This window comes from Salmo salar, chromosome 12, assembly GCF_965601325.2.
Source record: "Salmo salar chromosome 12, fSalSal1, whole genome shotgun sequence".
Taxonomy (NCBI): Eukaryota; Metazoa; Chordata; class Actinopteri; order Salmoniformes; family Salmonidae; genus Salmo; species Salmo salar.
The window spans coordinates 60588511-60607417 of NC_138302.1; the positions used below are offsets into that span (position 1 = coordinate 60588511).

The window sequence follows — 18907 nt, forward strand, 5'->3', positions numbered from 1 at the left end:
AGAGTTCTTGTATCTGGACCACACAAGCTATAGATTGCATTCTGCTAAGGCACTTAGCACATTGGTGACTGTTTCGATGCACCTATGGGGGCACACAAAATGCTCTTAGAGAGGAGGGGAAATACTGAAGCATGCATTGATAACAGTTCTAGTTTAGATGCCCAAGCGTTTGTCGTAGATGGTATAGCTCTCTTTTCTGGACTGTAAGATTGTGTCCTCCATGGCACTTGATGTACATTGATTGATAGGCTACACTATATTTAGATACTTCCAATACTGCCTGAGACTCTTGTAGAAAAAATCTGACTGCCTGAGAAACCTTTGCTATTTGTCGCCGTACTCAATAAATTGTTAAACATTATTTGTGGTGATCTTTGTTTAAATGTACAGTGAGGGGGAAAAAAGTATTTGATCCCCTGCTGATTTTGTACATTTGCCCACTGACAAAGAAATGATCAGTCTATAATTTTAATGGTAGGTTTATTTGAACAGTGAGAGACAGAATAACAACAAAAGAATCCAGAAAAACGCATGTCAAAAATGTTATAAATTGATTTGCGTTTCAATGAGGGAAATAAGTATTTGACCCCCTCTCAATCAGAAAGATTTCTGGCTCCCAGGTGTCTTTTATACAGGTAACGTGCTGAGATTAGGAGCACACCCTTAAAGGGAGTGCTCCTAATCTGTTTGTTACCTGTATAAAAGGCAACTGAAATCCTGCAGTGCCCGCAAGGTCCCCCTGCTCAAGAAAGCACATATACATGCCATGCCCGTCTGAAGTTTGCCAATAAACATCTGAATGATTCAGAGGACAACTGGGTGAAAGTGTTGTGGTCAGATGAGACCAAAATGGAGCTCTTTGGCATCAACTCAACTCGCCGTGTTTGGAGGAGGAGGAATGCTGCCTATGACCCCAAGAACACCATCCCCACCGTCAAACATGGAGATGGAAACATTATCCTTTGGGGGTGTTTTTCTGCTAAGGGGACAGGACAACTTCACCGCATCAAAGGGACGATGGACGGGGCCATGTACCATCAAATCTTGGGTGAGAACCTCCTTCCCTCAGCCAAGGCATTGAAAATGGGTCATGGATGGGTATTCCAGCATGACAATGTCCCAAAACACATGGCCAAGGCAACAAAGGAGTGGCTCGAGAAGAAGCACATTAAGGTCCTGGAGTGGCCTAGCCAGTCTCCAGACCTTAATCCCATAGAAAATCTGTGGAGGGAGCTGAAGGTTCGAGTTGCCAAACGTCAGCCTCGAAACCTTAATGACTTGGAGAAGATCTGCAAAGAGGAGTGGGACAAAATCCCTCCTGAGATGTGTGCAAACCTGGTGGCCAACACACAAGAAATGTCTGACCTCTGTGATTGCCAACAAGGGTTTTGCCACCAAGTACTAAGTCATTTTTTGCAGAGGCGTCAAATACTTTTTTCCCTCATTAAAATGCAAATCAATTTATAGCATTTCAGACATGCGTTTTTCTGGATTTTTTTGTTGTTATTCTGTCTCTCACTGTTCAAATAAACCTACTATTAAAATTATAGACTGATCATTTCTTTGTCAGTGGGCAAACGTACAAAATCAGCAGGGGATCAAATACTTTTATCCCTCACTGTATATGCACGAAACGTACATTATGAAAAAGATGTCTCACACTCATAATTAGTTAGTAGAATAATGAATGGATTGGCAAGATTTTGACACTGTCAACTTTTAGAAAGTTAGTAGGAAAATTAATAATCTAAAACACCAAAATATTCTCACATTCACTGAACATTTAGTGTTTGAAACTCAAACATTTATTTCCCAACTGCTTTTTCTATAATCCTACAGGCTCTTTATCATTTTCCATACCTTATGTTCCGACACATCAAACATGATGCCTATTCACCAACTCGGTGGCCCTGCGGTTAGTGTCCGCCCCGAGATTGGAAGGTTGTGATTTCAATCCCTGGCCAAGTCATACCAAAGACTGTAAAAATGAGACCTGATGCGTCTCCGCTTGGCACTTAGCATTGAGGAGCTAGATTGGGGGTACGGCCCTCCGTCTGTCCTGTCTCACGATCAAGACTGTTCGTATTGCATTCTACATTTTAAGTGCACTCACAGATATTTATCTTATTTCAGTCTTTCAGAGCTAGCGTTAGTTCCTCTTAATACACTGACAGCAGATCTGAGGCTGTGTTTACATCGTAGATAGAAGCATATAGCGTTGAAAAACGACTTTTTCTGAGAAGATTTGCAAGAATTTAAGCTGCCAACAGATTTTACAGTAATCAGAAGAAATTTTCATTGTCGTATACAGAAAATCAGCTCCTCGACGTAGATCGATCAACTTGACTGTTTTCGGTGTCGGCCCACCACCTATAATGACTGAACTTTGAAAGCATTTCATTAGGGCCCTTCTGAGAGGTTTGCTCTTAACAGCGACAAACGTGATCATTGTTCAAATGTTGTCTTCACCGTTCAGTTTGTTTTATTAGTATGAGTTTCTAGCATGTTAACGTATCAGTCAGACGATGTAACGTTATACTGTCAACTTTAGATTTTGTTATAAAAAGTTTGAGCTGTCAACTGACCTCAGCCAGTCATTGTCTCCAAAAGACACCCAAGATTGACTTACACTTTTCAGACTCTGTATGCTCAAAAACCCACAGATGTCTTTCTTGGATAATTTATTGAAACAAACTAAATGGGAACAGCATTCAGATTTGGCCTCCTAAACCACTCTCCAACCAGCATAGTAGCCAAGAGTTGATTTTGTAGTCAATATTCACTGGATTTAGGAGTCCCCTTTGTTCAGAAGCAGAAGGTCGTTTGGACAAGCTTAGTAGCCAAGAGTTACCTCAAAACCCTGGTCAGAACTTCTTCTTTAATGAGGAAATGTGGAGTAAAAACACCCTCTCCTCTCTTTTCCCTTCCAACAGACAGACAGTAATCAGCCCCTCTTGCCTGCTCTGCTCTCACCTGCCCTTTAATCCAGACAATGCCAAACCCCAGCGACGCAGGGCTGCTTAAGCTAACAAGCACCGGAGAATGCTAGCTTATGTATGGACAGAAATATTTTATCGTAGTCCGCTGTCCGAGATCAGCTTCCTGCATTATTCAGACACCCAATCTGATTTTGTGTGTGTGGAGGGAATCAAAGAAGCATGTCATTTTAAGGGTTTTTGTTTTGCGGGGAGGTTGGCGAGGGTCGTCCTGGCACTATGTAGACTTTTGCAGATGTTATGAGAGTGAGGGGTAAGCCCTACCATACCCATGCATCCCCCTTAATGTATGCCTGCCACCAACCACGGCAACTCAGGAATTCCACACTAACATTGAATGAGTGCCATGGTATAGCAAAATCTGACGCACGCTGTACTGTGGTCCTTACCCTAATGGTAAACCACCTCTTTTCATTCAGAAGCAAACCCCAACAACCATTAACTTTTAACCAATTTAATCTTAGGTGAAAATTGCAAAATAGGGCTGGGTTAAACATGAAACGACAAGTTAATCCCTGGCCTCCTGCGCTAGTTAGTAATGAGAGTTCCATTGCATCCTCCTGCCTCCCTCTTTCCCTCCCCCTCCTCACCTTGCCCGCCTGCTATTGATTGGCTGGGAATTGACATGTGTGATGTACAGGCCTGCCATTTTATAGGATTTTTATAATACTGTTTGGACTGCAAATGAAAGTGGGCGCTAGGGCGAGACGGACATCTTTAATGAGAGAAGAGCGGAACAACCTGAGGAAGTTGTGAGAAAAGGGGAGAGAGCAAAGAGTGGATAGACTAACTGCAGATCTTGGAGAGTAGCACCCAGGAAAGTATAGGCTCGATATGTCTGGAGAATGTAGTGACGAGTCTGATATGGAAGGTAGCAACTTTGAGTATGCATGTTTTTGTAATGCGAAATGTATTCATTTATTTCTGTGTGACTTATCTGTGGGAGCATGTAGTCAAGCAGATTCATAAAGAGCCCCCTTGAGTGATATTAATACCCGCAGGCCATTTGCTACTGAACCTTGCGTAAAACAACGAAGGCCTTTGGTATCCATGGCCCCTCCAAACCATTAGCATTCTCCCCACCCGGCCTGTTCTCTATCCATCTCCCTCTCTCACTTCCCCCTCCCAACCTTTGAATTCCCCCTTTCCCAAACTGTACCCCCACCCCATCACCCCCTTTACCTTGTTATAGATTGTGACCGCCGGTAAGTGATGCATTATTCATTACGGAAATGTCGTCCGTTGATGGATGGCTGTTTGAGAGGCCTGTCCGTTAAATAAATCCACAAATGAAAATGCAAATTCTCACATTTCAAGAGGGAGCCCTGCCAAAGTTTCACCCTGACACTCCCTCCCTGCACTCTGTATTTCTCTCACTCACTCTCACACATTCTCTCACACACTGTCACTCTTCTCCCCACTAACTGCTATTGACAGTCAAAAGGAGACCAAATGAAGAAGACGGATTTACTTAAGCTTCAATCTTGTTTTTCCCCCCAGCAGGTGTTATCCGCTATAGGTGTCCCTTTTGTTTTCCCACACACACACTTTTGTACAGATTAATTCAAAGTACATAGATTTTAAGAAATGGATGGAAAACTACAATGATCGTTCTTTCTTAAGCAGCATCGATTTGCATCTACGCGTTTCCGAGGTTCTGAGAGCCAATGGTTGGCTTACGGCGCTCGTTGACATGTGCGTGGGTGGTCAGCGATGCTGGCTGCTGATACCCATCTGAGTCTTTTTCTGTTTAACAAAATATTTATAGTGATACATTTTCTGTGTTTTAAATTCGTAGCTTTAAAACGAGCAGCGAATGATGTTAGAAACATCGATGGAGCGTGCTTTAAGAATTTATGTTTTGTATCTGGAATGCACTCGTCCAACTGTGTGTACACACTGAATAATTTATCAAGCAGCCAGACTGAAGGATTGAATCTCTATTAGCTTAATCTCTCGCTTTGGTTTATTTATTTCTTCCCTCATTCTTATTCTGGAAGAGAAGGCCCCTGTGCGCTCTCGATCTCTTTCTGTTGCACCTGTAACATCTCATGCCCTTCTGCTTGTCCACCCCAGGGCTTTATACATTTTACACTGGTTGTGTTACACTTCAATGGACACTACAGAACAAAAACATTGAGTTAACAATTCATCCGTACATGGATATCCTTTCATATCTTCTGTTTAACAAATACGAGGTGCACTACACATTTGCACTACAAGCTTTGTGCCACAGTCATGCTTTGGCCTTGTCTAGTTCCTGTTAAACAATAGGATGGCACGAATGCTGGAGAGATTCAAGAAAGGACAATATTACATAGGTAATATTGCGATTATGTTAGCAAGTAGACGTATCATGCACTTATCAAATGGGTTTTCATTCATTGACTCCTCTTCATCTGTGTTTTTGCTCTAGGTTGGACTCTTCATTGATTGAGTTGTTGGAGATCTTCAGTCCCATCTCTCTGCCCGAGCGAAACAGCCCCTCCGCCCATCGAGGCAACCCTACCCGATGCCAGCCCCCCCTCAGTGTCCCCAAACCAGCCCGCCAAGCTCTGCTCTCCCACCCTGGCCCTTACCGGACCCCCCAACAGGACCTGGAGGAGAGCCAGATACTGGAAGAGATTTTTTTCATCTGCTGAGTCGGGGGGTCCGGAAGTAGTTACCCTGAGGGGGGAAAAAAATTACAATTCTTAATCATTTACTTGATATTTACCATTGGCTCTTAAATCGAGGTCAGTGCCTTCTATTTGTTTTGGTTTGAAATGTCCAAATAAGACAATCATGATTTAGGTAATTGTACTATTGTATTTTTAAAATGCAATTGTTTTTATATTGATTGTTTTTTATATTAAATGTAAATAAAAAAAAATACAAATAAAAATTGTGTAGTGGTCTCCATATTTTGTGACATTGTCACCGACAAAGTAGCTAAATGCACTTTAATTCTTCTCATACGTGGATTTCTTATCACTTCAATGTAAATGGTACAATTCTTGTGAATCTTCTTAGTTCGTGACCACCTTGGTCACATTATCTCAGAACTGAAGGATTACAAGAACTGGGTCATATTCATTAGGGCAAATTATTTTTAATATGGAATGCAATACATTTTCTAACGTTTGCTGCCTAATGAATATGACCCTGGTCGAGACGCTGTTAGAATATGCAGTAAGTTTGAGTCACAACACGGGTGTATTCTAGACTGTGCTTTATTATTGGGCTAAGCTGAGACGCATCATTCATTAAAATTACAAAATAGTCCAGGGATCAGAGAATGGTGCAGTCTGGAGAGACGAGGGCGGGAGCCTAAAGCGCACTAACCAATGAGAAGCCTACCTCATCAGACATGGTAAAGCGCTACACGCAACATTCAATTCCCCATCCCCTTCATGTGCTGAAATTGTCTTCAGAATACTTTTGAATCCATTGAAGAAGTAAAGTGTAGGAACAAACCCATGATAACAGCATGATCGGAAATTGAGTAACTGAATATTTGATGAAATAGTGCAGTTTTTGATAGGTATTTTACCCTTGATAGAACTGAACACTTGTACAACATCAGAGCTCTATAAGACATTACAAAAAACAGATATGATAATTGAGACAAAAGAAACAACATTTCTCTGATTAATACAGAACTCTTAACACTAATTTGTATTTTAATTTTGAAACAATAAATTGCCATGTCAATGTCATTGCAACCTATATGCTGCCACATTTAGCTGAATTTGGAATTTGTATGTAGAATTTCACAAATATACCGCAATTTGAATGCACTTTGTAGCTTTAATCATCTAGATAGATTGAACAGTTGAGGTACATTTAAATATTAAGAGCGGGGAAGTGAAATGTAAAACAGTTCAGAAAACAGCAGCATAACGCTTTAAAAGAACACTAGAGCTCTGATATTGAATAAACAATCACAAATTAAAAAAAGAACAACAGATAAACCTCTGAGAAAACGTAACAAAACAAACTTGGCAAATATGAGTATAATCTCCCTTTCTCAAAGAACTGTTGCAAGTTGTGATCCTGTAGACAATAAGTGGTCAACAATGTACCACAATGTAGGCCTATACATGAATATAAAAAACTATTTGGTCACATACCAACTCATAGAAAAATAATGCCATGAAATCATGCATATCATTTGTAAACAGAAGTAATAAATAAATAAATACATAAATAAATGAAAGAAACCCCAAAACACTTGTATAAAAAGGCCAATGCATGTCTATGCTCTAATTGAGTTCAATGCTCTCCCTGACTGTTTTCTGGTTAAATGCCTAGGTCAGGTCATACAGTTGTACCATATTCCTATGGACTCTTTTTTTTTAAACCTGGTTTCATTGATTATTATGTTTTCGTTCCTCTTTTTGAAGTAATTAAAGTTTCATTTTTATTCAGTCCTTGTAGATAGAAGTAAAAGTCCTATAAAATATGCAAACCTATGTACAGAGGAAAACAGAGCAACAAAAACATTTACAGTATATTCATTGGTTTATGTATATATTTATATATATTTATATTCAAACTTCTGCTCTGTTTCTCATTGTTTTTGAACCACGATGTTTTTTTCTCAATTTATATGTAAACAGTTGCAGCTGAAAGTTATAGCGTGTGAAATAGGTGCTCAATTCCAGTCATTCCTCTCCCTCTGCCTTCATTCACTCAATTGGAAAGCATTGGGATAGGTGTAAGAAATGCACTAATAGCTCTATAGCCTATTTGAAAGGCTAAGGGAGTTTCCACCATATTGCTGACACCAATCCAGTACCCTCAGCTCTTGGAATGCGGGTTAAAGTAGGCAGAGAGAGGGGCGCAAGCAGGGAAATAAACCTAAACACAGAACAAAATGGAGAGTGAGGGATGAATTTCATTGGGAAAGTGTGATTGGGAGAGCATGAGCTGAGTAAAAGGTGGCATTGGGAGAAGTTAAGGGGACTTTGAGCAGTTTTGAACCAGTTCCAACCGCCATTTTTGTATACAGAGAGCCTTGTGGATGGCGCAACATCAAATGCTGTGCACTCTGTGAAAGCTCTGGTTGTCCCGCTTCACATACTGCTCTCTGCTCTCATCTGAGATGCAGTATGTAAAATCTGACACCTGATTTGCATAGGGAGTGACACGTCACATTTTCTGGCCTATCCAGACAAAGGATCAATTTCCTCTGGCTGTGAAACTCGCAGCTCCACTTACAATATGGTATATGAAACAGGAGAGCCTAGCGATTTACAGCAAAAGCATAATCATCTCGCTGGGATATTCTCAGATTTAAGAGCTCTCAACATGAACAAATACAAAATAATTTTGTAGAATTGAAACAAGACCACTTTGTCTTGGTCACAGCATGTTGTGCTTCTTTGTGCTTAAAGCTGAAGTTGTAACGAGTTAGCAGGCATTTAAATGGAGTCTCTGAGTCGTTCAGAGGACACTGGGCAGAAAATTGTTGTCAGTTATATGAATTGGTGCCAGTTTTGTAATCACTAAGTATGATCAGCTATAAGACAGGTGAATTATTATAGTAAGTTGTTTATTATTTGATTGCTTCCATATTTAGAAAGCATTTCGAGCTCTATTCTCCCACTTTTATTGAATAGGAAACATATCCTGTATGATTTTTCATATTTCTATCATATTAGTACTGTGTACTTGAGCTTGTGTCCTCAAAAGTGACAACACCTCAGCAATTTAAAACAATTTTTACCGGAAAGGTGAGATTTTGATATTTCTGTTAGAATAAGCATTACTGTGTATTGTTCATGGCCCTCATGGTAAATCATTACTTTTGGGTATGTCTATTTAGGCAGAAATCTAGATTTTGACATTATATTTAACTGGTTTGGGGAGACACGTTGAAGTGACTTAGAAGCCGAATCCGAACTTATGCATAACTTTGAATTTCAAGTAAATCATAAATTGGTTGATGTCAATGGGAAATTTGTGCAACAAGAAACCGATCTCAAACCTTTGATAAATAATGGGGAGAGGCATTTCAGAACTTTACTTCACAAACCCAGAGAAAGAAGGTGTTGTAAAGGAGAGTGTTAATGACATCTTTAGGCCTGTTTGCATTGGGGTAGACAGGGTGAGACACAGACCTTGTAGCAGGGATGCAATTGAGGCTAAATCCAGTTAAACACAGTTTTGATTTGATGCATAGCACATAGAAATAGATTGAATAGAAAGGTCTCGGAACCTCTAACCCTAGCAATTTGATTGGTAAACTCATGGGTACATTCGCAATGGCTGCCTGGTATTGGGACGCAATCATTTCCATAGTAAATGTAGAATGTTAATTCAAATGATGTTAACTGATGTGGCTCATGCAATGGAATGTATTTCAGTTGAGTTAAATCAACAAATCACACATTTTAGCACATATTTTACTTCCGGCTTTGCTCCTACATCTACAATATACAGGTTAAGACCACGATGTCACAAATCTGGGACCAGCGCCGTTGCTAACTACCAGTACCATTGCTAACTAGTATAGCTGGTCCCATTGTTGCAAAGAGTTACGGTATATTAGAATCCCATAAAGGTTAACGTTTGTCATCTTCAACCTAGCTTTGCTCCTATTGGTTTACTCTCCATAGCTGCCAGTCCACCCATTATGCCAACATTGACTTGAATGGGGATGTATGTTCTAGTCATTCTATTTCTATAGCATAGCAGTTATGCACCTAGTTCGCTAAATTAGCACTCTTAGCATTGACGTTGGAAACAGCCTGGCGGTCTCGACTGGTATTCAGTGTTTACCCACCTTTTATTTAACCCTACATCCCTGTCTGTTAGTAAAAGTTGGACGCAGGCACTAGGGGAATGGTGTAGTGAGGAACAGTTAGAGAGAGCTCCATACAACAATAGCTGAATTGGCGCCGGCTGTATACATTACAAAACACTTCCTGGTTCCTTTGTGTTCAGTAGACAAACCACTTCCTAGGTCTGCAATGTGTTAACATCATGAAACTTCACCTATAAGTTATAACCATACGATACGCAATGTCAGACCAAACCCAGTGGAACGTAGCCTCAAGGGTTCTTATACTTGCACAGCATTTCCAAGTGCTCCCTTTTAGTTAGTACATGTACTAGCAGAATATATAATACCCACTTTGATTTAAAGTGTAATGACAAATACACATCACAATGAGTCTGTGACTGTCAGAGTACTTGATGCTAATTTCCATGTGTGAGAGGACCACGATGAATCATCTGAACGATTCGTTAGCTTTGACATGCTTTACTGCTAAAGCTCTCTATGGAGATGTGAAACGACATGATGGAATGCGACTGCAGTTTTGACATCATCGTAGCGCGTTGGCTGCTTGCAGTAATGTTTTGAAAGCACAGTGCTTGATGGCAGATTCTGCAGGTGACAAGGCACACCTTGTGTTGACAGCCCATACGCTACATGCACTTACTTACTGAATGCAATTAAGAGAGAGAAAAGGTCACGGTATTCATCCATTTTGGTTCAAATGTCAAAGAGAACGTTGTTTATACATGTTAAGTTTGTGTAGAGTGTCCTTTGAAGCTGAAAAGTTATGTTTGGAATCAAGTCAAAGATCTTTGTCCTACCTCTAAAATTAATTTAGCCTGATTCTCTTTAAGCCTGCTACTGAGAAGTGGCTTTTTTGCATTTTTAAATGGTATGTACACGTACATACAGTGTATGTGAATCTTCACACATATATTCAGGAATATGTGTGTATCAGCATATATAGTTTATTAGAGAGAGGAATGCCTGCAGCTCTGGGAGCTGCCAGATTTGCGCCTCTTCCCAAGCAGAGCAGTTTTTCAAACTCCAGCTAAAATCTACAAAAAAATTACAGCTCATCATAGTCAATAGCTGTTCTATATACAGACACACATAAAATATGTGCATATACTGTAAATACATATATTAGTTTGATTAATATCTATTTATCTATATATACTGTATATATGTATATATATGAATACATTAGCTTGAATGCGTGTTATACATATACATATATATGTACTGCAAATATAAACAAGTTCATATATTTCAAACATTTTTGATGTTCTTTTAACTATGAGGTTAGGATGTCAAGTTAGAAAAGGTAAGGCTGCAGTATGGAACAACCCTTCCCATGCACTCTCCATCCCATCCCCCAAGAGAAAATGAGAAGAGGAAAAAAATAAACATTTTGAATAGTTAATTGTAAACTAGCGAAGTGAGCGACCCCATTGGTCATCTGAAATAGTGTTGCCTGTATTCAAAAAGCATAACAGCAATATATATGTATGTATATATACATATATTGTATATATATTCTAAATGTACACATCTTTTAAATGCAACTCTTTAATCGATTAACAAAGATTAAAAGAGATGCAGTGGTCCGAGTATATTAATAGAGCTACAAGTCCTCAGCAATAAAAATGTTTGGTCTTTTGGTCCCTAAAACAACTAAGGAATGACAGGTAAGACTCCCTGGAGACCGTTGCTATGGCTCTCCTTGGCAACGGTATCCCCTGGAAACAGACAGGCACTCCAAGCTAAAGATGGCCATCCCGAATCAAAGTGAGTTTGGGTCATGAAATATCGCATTCCCTACAAAGTTCTCTCCTCCTAGTCCTGTAAAAGTGTTCTTTAAAAAGTTATTTCCCCATACCCAACACCTTTACATAGATATCTCCTATGGCATTCCCCCATAAAGTATTTTTTAAAAGTTAGTTTAGTTCTTGGAACTCTTGGCATCCATACTTCCTCCATCTCTGTTCCACGGTTTTTTTTTTCTTCTTTTTTTTTTCTTCTTCTTTTATAATACTTCCCTTGTGGTCCTGTAAGGTAGCTGTCATTCAGGCAGGTTTAGGGAGAGAGAAAGAGAGGAGGGGAGGCGATAAAGAGAGTAAGAGTCCTGGAGCTACCCAGGCTTGCATGAGTTCTCTCTGAGGTCCAAAAGGTACATCCAACAGAGGTGTCCATTACTTGGTCATTTAATTTGTTCATGTTCAGCCCAGTATATGATCCAGTTTCATACCAGCCTCAAATAATTCCTGTGGTCTTTCAGTTCAATGACGTCGTTCATTTAATCAACATGTGTTCCAGCTCAATAAAAACCTGGAAAAGTAAGAATATGGTCCTTTATTCATTGCTAACAATAAAATCACATTGATCTATTTGCCCTAGCAAAACATATTTTCACACATCAACAAATATAAATATATAGACAATGTAAATAAATACATTAAACTATATATATACACATATATATGTGTGTGTTAAACATTCTATTTTATATATTATATAATTTAGGGGTCCAATTGCATGCGACTCCTCTCACCTGTGTTGCCCTGTGTGCAGTGACTGCCATATCCCTCAGGGCAGGGGTGGCTGATAGGGGGAGGGGCTAGTAGGGGCGGTTGGCGTCCTTCGGCCTCTTGAGCTGCACCTTGAGTCTCTTCATGCCGATCTGAAAGCCGTTCATTGACTGGATGGCAGCATGGGCACTACCTGGGTTATCGAAGCTCACAAACCCTGGGGGATGGACCGCACAAAGAGAGAGAGAGAAAGGGAGATGGGGAGAGAGAAAAATGGAAAGAGAGGAAGATGGAAATATCGTGGAAGAGAGAGAGAGGGGACGAGGTTAGGTAAGTGCAAGACCAAAGGACAGTATGAGTGACAGTTGAAGTTTTATGAAAGGAAAGCGTGAGATGGAAGGAAAGAAGGAAAACAAGATACAGGCAAGGGTAAGGATGAGGGGAGGGATATGAGAAAGTTACTTCAGATTTCAAGTTGGTGACAGACAGTTCAACATGATTCTTACATTTTCCCACATTTGCAACACACAAAGAATACACTAACTTCAATTAATACTTAATCATACTGTTATCTATATAGCACATTTCCTGCCATAGCCATTCAGTTTATCTGAGTTTATAACGCTTTAAAAACACATGCCGTAACACTTCACTTCAATTGCAGTTCTCTTATAATATTATCACGTGGACATCTTAGCATATAATGCATGTTAAAGTTACTGTACATTAGACACAGTTTGACACATCAAATGCCCACATCAATAACAAGCCTAACGACGTGCAATAGAAACAACACTAGGTCACTCAAATCAAGGGTAGAAACCATAGAATTAGAACAGACAGCACTCGTCAAAATGACACTTAAATATTTGTTGGACATATTTCCGACTCTCAATAACCAAAATAACATCACCTAGAGGGTGCAAGGATAAATACCAATTTAATTCTGCCTCTGTTAAAAGGCCCATGAAAATTATTCTTAAATATTACTATGTTATACCCAATTATACTATTTTGATTCCGGATATTGTAAATCTATGGTAAAGACTACTTCTCAATGAAAGATATGAACTAGTCCTGTCATGATTATCACTAAAGAGGGAGTGTTTATGGGGTAACACGTTACTAGAACTCTGCTTCATAAATATGTCATAAGCCTGTCATTAGCATATAACATCTGTTATAAGCAGTCATGATACATCCGTTTATGCTAGAATACATTCCTGGTACCTTTCAGTGATATGCCAATTAACCATGGCAGTTACACTTCCTATGGATACCTTCTTCATAATGCATTATAATGCATCTTGTATATCTCATAATGCTTTATAGGCATATATATAATGCCTTATGAAGAGGGTATTCATAGGAAGTGTTATGACCATGCTTATTTCTCAGCTAGCTGATGTACTAGTCTAAATGATTAGAGCCATGTCATGTATCATATTGTAGCAACCTTAAAGGGTAGGAAGCATGAGTTTTTACTCACCAAAGTAACAACACAGTGTGTTCAAAGACTTAGTAACTTAGTTATAGTCATGATCTGGTTACCTATAACTTGGTTATGTTTTGGAGTTTTTACATTTTTACCATTTGGTAACTTTTTTCAGATATCTTCTAAACTATCCACAAGCACTGTTTCTCAACATCATATGGAGAATCTACTCGGCGTTAGCTAGCTCGAGGTGGCTAACGTTAGCCACTAGCCATGCAGACTGAGTGTTGGCAGTGGTGAGCTACAATCCACCAATCACGAGGAGGTGTGGTGTAAACAACCAATCATATTCCCCACATGTGGGGAATGCCTGTTTTTTGTGAAATATGCTACCAGAGTTTTTCAACCTTGGTTTAGTACTAGTGTGCTACAGTAGCTGACTGACTATGCTGTTGTGATCATTTCCATTTGCCTGCAGCCTTCCTCCAATCTCCGTCTTAATCTTGACTCTTCCCCTCGTCTCCTGTGCCCATTCCTGCCTCTGGATTATTGCCTCTGGAATCAATCTATTTTGGATTTACCTCAATATATCACCATTGGATTAGCTGACTCTCCCTCGGCCGGTGAAACGGCCTCTCCTTCTGAGCCTCCTCTCTCCTTGACTCTTCTTTGGTAGCTAACTCAGCCATCAATCTGTAAGTCTCCGCTCTCTGTACTTTATACAGTGAGGGAAAAAAGTATTTGATCCCCTGCTGATTTTGTACATTTGCCCACTGACAAAGAAATTATCAGTCTATAATTTTAATAGTAGGTTTATTTGAACAGTGAGAGACAGAATAACAACAAAAAATCCAGAAAAACGCATGTCAAAAATGTTATAAAATGATTTGCATTTTAATGAGGGAAATAAGTATTTAACCCCTCTGCAAAACATGACTTAGTACTTGGTGGCAAAACCCTTGTTGGCAATCACAGAGGTCAGATGTTTCTTGTAGTTGGCCACCAGGTTTGCACACATCTCAGGAGGGATTTTGTCCCACTCCTCTTTGCAGATCTTCTCCAAGTCATTAAGGTTTCAAGGCTGACGTTTGGCAACTCGAACCTTCAGCTCCCTCCACAGATATTCTATGGGATTAAGGTCTGGAGACTGGCTAGGCCACTCCAGGACCTTAATGTGCTTCTTCTTGAGCCACGCCTTTGTTGCCTTGGCCGTGTGTTTTGGGTCATTGTCATGCTGGAATACCCATCCACGACCCATTTTCAATGCCCTGGCTGAGGGAAGGAGGTTCTCACCCAAGATTTGACGGTACATGGCCCCGTCCATCGTCCCTTTGATGCGGTGAAGTTGTCCTGGCCCCTTAGCAGAAAAACACCCCCAAAGCATAATGTTTCCACCTCCATGTTTGATGGTGGGGATGGTATTCTTGGGGTCATAGGCATCATTCCTCCTCCTCCAAACACAGCGAGTTGAGTTGATGCCAAAGAGCTCCATTTTGGTCTCATCTGACCACAACACTTTCACCCAGTTGTTCTCTGAATCATTCAGATGTTCATTGGCAAACTTCAGACGGGCATGTATATGTGCTTTCTTGAGCAGGGGGACCTTGTGGGCGCTGCAGGATTTCAGTCCTTCACGGCGTAGTATGTTACCAATTGTTTTCTTGGTGACTATGGTCCCAGCTGCCTTGAGATTATTGACAAGATCCTCCCGTGTAGTTCTGGGCTGATTCCTCACCATTCTCATGATCATTGGAACTCCACGAGGTGAGATCTTGCATGGAGCCCCAGGCCAAGGGAGATTGACAGTTCTTTTGTGTTTCTTCCATTTGCGAATAATCGCACCAACTTGTCACCTTCTCACCAAGCTGCTTGGCGATGGTCTTGTAGCCCATTCCAGCCTTGTGTAGGTCTACAATCTTGTCCCTGACATCCTTGGAGAGCTCTTTGGTCTTGGCCATGGTGGAGAGTTTGGAATCTGATTGATTGCTTCTGTGGACAGGTGTCTTTTATACAGGTAACAAACTGAGATTAGGAGCACTCCCTTTAAGAGTGTGCTCCTAATCTCAGCTCGTTACCTGTATAAAAGACACCTGGGAGCCAGAAATCTTTCTGATTGAGAGGGGGTCAAATACTTATTTCCCTCATTAAAATCTAAATCAATTTATACAATTTTTGAAATGCGTTTTGTGGATTTCTTGTTGTTGTTATTTTGTCTCTCACTGTTCAAATAAACCTACCATTAAAATTATAGATCGTTTCTTTGTCAGGGGGCAAACGTACAAAATCAGCAGGGGATCAAATACTTTTTTCCCTCACTGTATCTGCTGTATTTTTTATGTTGTGTTCTGTGGGTTTCCTGCCTGTTCTAGACTAGTTGGTGTAGTTATCTGTCTTACTACTCAGCTTTGTCGACCGTGGTGGTTGGCTAGCTAGGCTAGTTAGCTGGCTAGGCTAGCTAGCAGGCTAAAAGAACAAACTTTATCTGGCTGGCTTGCTGGCTAAAATAACTGCATTTACCGGTAACATTATTTGATAACTGGTTAGATGGGGTTATGTATTTAAAAACCTTGGTTTACTTTAATGTAGCTGTTAGCAAGGTGTTGATAGCAAATGGCTGACTCATGCAGTGCTAATGTAACGTTACCAGGCTGGTAGGGTTATTGTTAGCAGGCTAATTGGCTAGCAACCTGGTAAGCTGATTTGTAACAATTTATTCATAAAGTATTTGCTAGATCAGAGAATAGACTGGCTTTCCAGATCCTCCATATTACGCCACACCATACAAAAACATTTTACGGCATGACTTAGGTATTCTTCGGAATTCTGATCGGTTTATGTAGCTAATAACTGGAAAAATAGAAAAGTTAGGTGTAACTTTGCATTGGGACTTTTGATGTGTATATTCATGCAAATCCATTTGTTACATGTGGTTAAGTTTACGCTACCTACCCTTTGGTTCGGACCTCTTGGTGTAATAGTTTAGCTGTTGACTTGACAAGGTCACTACAATATGTTGTCATAACAATATGTTGTCATAACCTGACATAAAACATTATGATAACTTATAACATCGGATCTGTCATACTATTGAGAGTGAGGACCTCTTTATGATGCAGTTACAGGTGTTACCCACCGCTACATGCATTACATTTATCTGTAACAGAAGACCCACAAGACACATTCACCCCCCATTCCACCCGCCAGGGCCCCCAATTTTCAAGCAACTCCGGAATTTACAATTTCTCTTTTCAATGTTTTCAAAAAAGGTTGCGTCTGCGGTAAAGAAAGTAATTAGTGAAATAATAATAATAAGGATAATAATGAAGAATAAATCATCTTTACAGGTGTTTTATCGTTTTTACCCACCAAAGCATTTACTTTGGTTTGTCGCCCGATCCACAAACACTTTGGAGGAGATGACATTACCGAAAGGCAGGAACATCTGCATCAGCTCGCCATCCCCAAACTCCTGAGGGAGGTGGTAGATGAACAGGTTACAGCCCTCCGGCCCTGCACACAGAGAGGAGAGGGGGGTGGAGAGAGGAGGGGAGGGGAAGGGGGAAGAGAAAGGAGTGGGAGAGAGGGAGGGGTGGGAGGGCATGGGGAGAGAGAAGAGAGAGGGGTAGGAGGAGAGGGAAGGGGTAGAGAGAGAGTGAGAGAGAGAGATGAAAGGGGTGGGAACGAGGTGGAAGAATGGGACAGGAGAGTGTGGGGTGATAGCAAAGGAGTGATACAGGTGGTGGTATAGAGGGGGAAGGCAAGGGAGAAACAAAAGGAAGGAAGAGTTTTCGGACCAACCAACATGATGATGCAATGATGCAAATGATGCAACATCTGAGATCAGAAAGAATATGTAGAACAATTTCTGATCTCAGATGATGGCTGTGTCTCAAATGGCAACCCATTCCCTATACAGTGCACTACTTTTGACCAGGGCACTACTTTGTCCCATAGGGCTCTGGTCAAAAGTTGTGCACTATGAAGGGCGTAGAGTGACATTTGGGATGCAAAATAATGCCCATTCATTTCATCTACACTCCACAGGGGGGAGCCAGAGTCCCAAGCCAGAGTCGTCAAGCACACAGGTCAATGAGTTCTCCCTCCACGGGCTGATTCTAGCCAGTCTACCGGTGTGCTTCTCTGTCTCACTTGTTTTCTCTGGCTTTCTTCCAAGGCAAAAATGAACTGTTAAATGCAGTGGGTGGCGGTCCTATTGCCTCTGAATATAGAACACTGTCTGTTTCCCGACGATTCTACATGTTGAATCACCACCAACAGGTGATCTACTGCAGACGGCTGACATTCGGGTTATAGTATGTCCGTTCCTTGTGTCCTTTCCTAGGTGATGACTGCTCTTCACATCAGTGTGGATGAAGGAAAGAACACAAGGAAAGGAAGCTATTGAGGTGCACACCTCATGTAAAATTGAGGCAGATTGGCATGGAAATGCAGGTATGTCATGCGATGCTTATTAACACACTATGAAAGACTGGTCATTTGCTAGCAATATACAAGCTTGGAGACAAGCAAAACATACCAGCCACTTTAACACAGAATTCTATAAGATTGGTATAGGCCAGGGCTGGCTTATGTGTGTGTACGCCTCACCTTCTCTCTGTTGTTGTGGGATGATGGGAGGAGGCTGGGGAAAGGCCTGGCTGATCTGGCCATATGCAGCAGGGTAGGCTGCTAAGACACACACACAAGCAGATCAGATAACACTCAAAGGCTGGAGAGCGCGCGCACACACACCTACACCCACTCTCACGCTATGCACAGAAATATGTACACACACCAATTGATTAAATAACAGGCTCAGACACCTACATATCACATTATGTATATACGCACGCACGCACGGACCCACGCACACACATACACACACACATACCATGTGAAACTGACAGACCTGCATACTGCTGGACTCCTGTGTAAGCCTGCTGTAAGTGGTCTGCTGCAGTGGGACTCTGAGCTTTTGAGTCGGAGAGAGAGATGAAGAGAGAGAGGCGGTGGAGAAAGCGAGAAATAGAGACAGAGGACGAGAAGAGCAGGAAAAAACAGTAAGGATGGGAAGAGGCAATAAAAAAGGAAAGAAATAGACAGGGGGAGAGGTATAAAGTGGTTAGAGAGAGACTAAGAAAACTAGTAAAACGAGGAATTAGAACTTAACTTCTCCCGT

General features: G+C 40.9%; 2 protein-coding genes across 17 annotated transcripts in view; one reads left to right on the forward strand and one right to left on the reverse strand.

Moving 5' to 3' along the window:
* kiaa1328 (KIAA1328 ortholog) overlaps positions 1–5873 on the forward strand; it is a 53127-nt gene extending 47254 nt beyond the window's left edge. Inside the window, exon 11 of the mRNA XM_014132391.3 lies at positions 5413–5873. Within this exon, the coding sequence (XP_013987866.3) occupies positions 5413–5638 (226 nt within the window). The 3' untranslated portion in view covers positions 5639–5873. The remainder of the gene's footprint in view (positions 1–5412) is intronic.
* Positions 5874–6192: 319 nt separating this feature from the next.
* The window catches only part of LOC106565371 (CUGBP Elav-like family member 4), a 104850-nt gene continuing 92135 nt past the window's right edge, over positions 6193–18907 (reverse strand). For 4 of the 16 annotated variants that reach the window (XM_014132398.3, XM_014132395.3, XM_014132397.3 and 1 more), the window contains exons 10-14: positions 18620–18700; positions 18337–18417; positions 17095–17238; positions 12317–12510; positions 6193–12093 (exon numbers count right to left, since the gene is read on the reverse strand). In XM_014132398.3, the coding sequence (XP_013987873.1) occupies positions 12383–12510; positions 17095–17238; positions 18337–18417; positions 18620–18700 (434 nt within the window). In that variant the 3' untranslated portion in view covers positions 6193–12093; positions 12317–12382. The remainder of the gene's footprint in view (positions 12094–12316; positions 12511–17094; positions 17239–18336; positions 18418–18619; positions 18701–18907) is intronic. The other 12 variants (XM_045691569.2, XM_045691568.2, XM_014132401.3 and 9 more) reach the window with 5 other exon arrangements.